Source organism: Octopus bimaculoides, chromosome 9, assembly GCF_001194135.2.
Source record: "Octopus bimaculoides isolate UCB-OBI-ISO-001 chromosome 9, ASM119413v2, whole genome shotgun sequence".
Classification (NCBI taxonomy): Eukaryota; Metazoa; Mollusca; class Cephalopoda; order Octopoda; family Octopodidae; genus Octopus; species Octopus bimaculoides.
This window is the reverse complement of record NC_068989.1, coordinates 71,502,360-71,505,541: the sequence shown is the minus strand read 5'-3', so window position 1 is coordinate 71,505,541 and position 3,182 is coordinate 71,502,360. Positions and strand designations below refer to the sequence as shown.

Genomic DNA, 3,182 nt, shown 5'->3' with positions numbered 1-3,182 from the left:
TAGTATAAAATCTCTCAATTTCTGGAAAATAAAGGACCACTACTCTGAAGACAATGGCAGAAGTAGCTAAGAAGAGTTCCAACTGTATTTGGTGAAGGAGGAATGAATGTGAGCTTTGAAGGTAAAGACCCCCCCCTCCCTTTGGTCATGAATGACCATGGGATTGCACCTAGAAAGTTACCCTCCGAGGCCACAAGTCTGGGTAAGGTTGTTTCCTGGAAGACCAGCAATTGCCCACACATACCATCCTCCCCTCTCCATGCCACCAATGTTATCCAAGTTAAAGGCGAAAGCCAATACAGCTTCGCACCAGTGACATCGTAACTCATTTCCGCAGCTGAGTGAAATGGAGCAATGTGAAATAAAATAGTGATGACAATGGTGGTAGTTGTGGTGGTGGTGGCGATGACAGCAATGGTGTTGATGATGATGATGGTGGTGGTGGTGGTGGTGATGGTGTTGGTGATGGCTAGTGGTGGTAGTGGTAATGATGAAATAGTTGTTTGGTGTGGTGTTAGTGGTGATGATGATGATAATGATACCGGTGATGACATGATGGTGGTGGTGATAGCGAAGATGATGACAGTCCTTGTGGTGGTGATGTGATGGTGATGAGATATGATGTTGATGATAAGGATGATGACAACGATGATGATAATGATGATGATGGTGATGGTTTTATAGTTATCTTTTACTATAATATCAACCACACAAAAAAAAAAATGCCAAAACAAATCAGAAACTAAAGAACAAAAAATATCTTTTTCCATCTACGTTGTTCAGTTGAAGTATTCTGCCTGAAGGCAAGTAGTATTGATAGCTATTTGAGTTAGCGTTCATTAATTTATTTGAAGGATGCAGGCAAATACCTCTTGGAAGTATTGCTTTGGCATTGAAATAACTCATTAAGTAATCGTTTACTTAACCCTATAATTGTTGTTGATAATTCTTGATGCTTCCAATACAATAATCTTATGATAAGATGACAGCAACAATTAAAAGCTTTGGCAGACTGCGAGGAGGTTTTATGTCTGAATAACAACATTATTGCAAGGAAGCATATTATATATACATATATATGTGTCTGTCTGAGTATAGATGTGAGTGTGTATTCTTTTATTTTTTCCAGCCATTTGGTTGTGGCCATGATGGAGCACTGCCTTGAAGAATTTTTAGTTGAATGTATCGACCCCAGTAATTTTTATAAGCCTGGTACTTATTCTATTGGTCTCTTTTGCCAAACTGCTAAGTTATAGAGATGAAAGCACACCAACACCCATTGTCAAGCTGTGGTGGTGGGAGGCATACACAGATACAAAGACACACACACACATATATGTATGTTTGTATATATAATAAATAAAATAAATGCGCCCTTTTAAAGCTTAGCCAGGCTCATGGACCCGGTTTCCCGGTTTCTGTGGCGTATGTGTTCCCCAGCTGGACGGGATGCCAGTCCATCGCAGCGTTACTCATTTTTGCCAGCTGAGTGGACTGGAGCAACGTGAAATGAAGTGTTTTGCTCAAGAACACAATGCATCGCCCGGTCCAGGAATCGAAACCACAATCTTACGATCATGATGCTGACATCCTAACCACTAAGCCACGTGCCTCCACATGTATGTATATATATATTTTTTAAAATAATTTGGAAAAAGGAATTTCCAAATCAATGAAGGTACAACCCTTCAGTATTACATGCATCTGCATATCATACCTTGGAGTTTTATTTATCGTATATTTATATATTTATCTAGAAATATACAAAGTATCTAATAAAACTCAATAATAATTCAATTTTTGGGATTAATAGATATGTGGGTATTCTATTTCAGATAATACAAAAAAAATAAAATAACCTAATAAGTATATCTGAAAGTAAACTCATGGTATCCATTTGCACATCATGAAATAATACTTAAAGGGTATAACCAAAATTACCAGCCGTGTATATACTATACTTCCTTAATTATCTCCTACTTTAGTTAATAAATTAATTAAATATGGAGGAACTACACGTGTTTCAGTATTGGAAGATCACAATATATATACATACACACAATTGTATACATATATAATATTGTATACATATATATGTATGTATATGTATTATGTATGTATGTATATATATATATATATATATATATATATATATATATGTGTGTGTGTGTATATATATATATATGTGTGTGTGTGTGTGTAAGGTATAAGTTAGAGGTGTTTAAACCCTCTAAGGGATAGATGTATCGAAAAGCACTCCTGGTGATTACCTCAGCAATTGTGGTCCTTCGTATAAGGTATACGGCAGCAGGTAATTTAAAAGGTTAACTGTAGTTTAATGTATATACAGATGATAAGAAAATGGAGGAGAAACAACAATGAGAAGTGTGTCTTTGGTGCTAAAAAGCCATTATTTAATTAGTTAGGCATATATATATATAATACCCTCACCTTGCCTAACTAATTAAATAATGCCTTTTTAGATCCAAAGACACACTTCTTATTGTTATTTTTCCTCCATTTTCTTATCGTCTATATATATGCCAGGCTTTTTTCAGTTTCCATCTGACAAATCCACTTGCAATGCTTTGGTGAGCCCAAGGCTACTGTAGAAGACATTTGCCCAAGGTGCCATGCAGTGGGACTGAACTCAAAACCGAGTGCTTGCAAAGCAAACTGCTTAACCACATGCAACAATTAAATGTTTTTTCATATCAGACATATTCCTTACTTTTTACTATATCACAAAAGATAAATATATAAAGTTTTTTCTAAATATTTATTTAGGTATAAGAAGGTTAAAATATTTTACCGTTTTCTTTCTTTTTTCCTTTTTTTGTCTTCTAAATACAGATTTGCGTCTTCAGATGCTTGAGGCTGAGAACAATCAGTATTTAGTCAAAAGTCTGTATGGAATTCTTATGCTACTACCACAGTCGGAAGCTTTTCGAATCCTGCAAGCTCGTCTACAGTGCATTCCTAACTTTCATCTGACTCCAGTAAACAGACGGTAAGTCATTCAAAACACACAACACACGCTAATAAATATATATATTTACGAATTTTTTTACACACTGGCTTCTTGATAAAATTCCTTTAAAAGAGTTTTATCCCTTTTTGAATTTATATATATATACACACATATATATATATATATATATATATATATATATATATATATA

General features: G+C 34.9%; 1 protein-coding gene across 1 annotated transcript in view; it reads left to right on the top strand.

Annotated features, from left to right (window-relative positions):
* The window catches only part of LOC106869092 (protein VAC14 homolog), a 64,272-nt gene extending 61,245 nt beyond the window's left edge, over window positions 1-3,027 (top strand). The window contains exon 15 of the mRNA XM_052970924.1: window positions 2,854-3,027. Coding sequence (XP_052826884.1) covers window positions 2,854-3,014 — 161 coding nt within the window. The 3' untranslated portion in view covers window positions 3,015-3,027. The remainder of the gene's footprint in view (window positions 1-2,853) is intronic.
* Window positions 3,028-3,182: the final 155 nt, after the last annotated feature.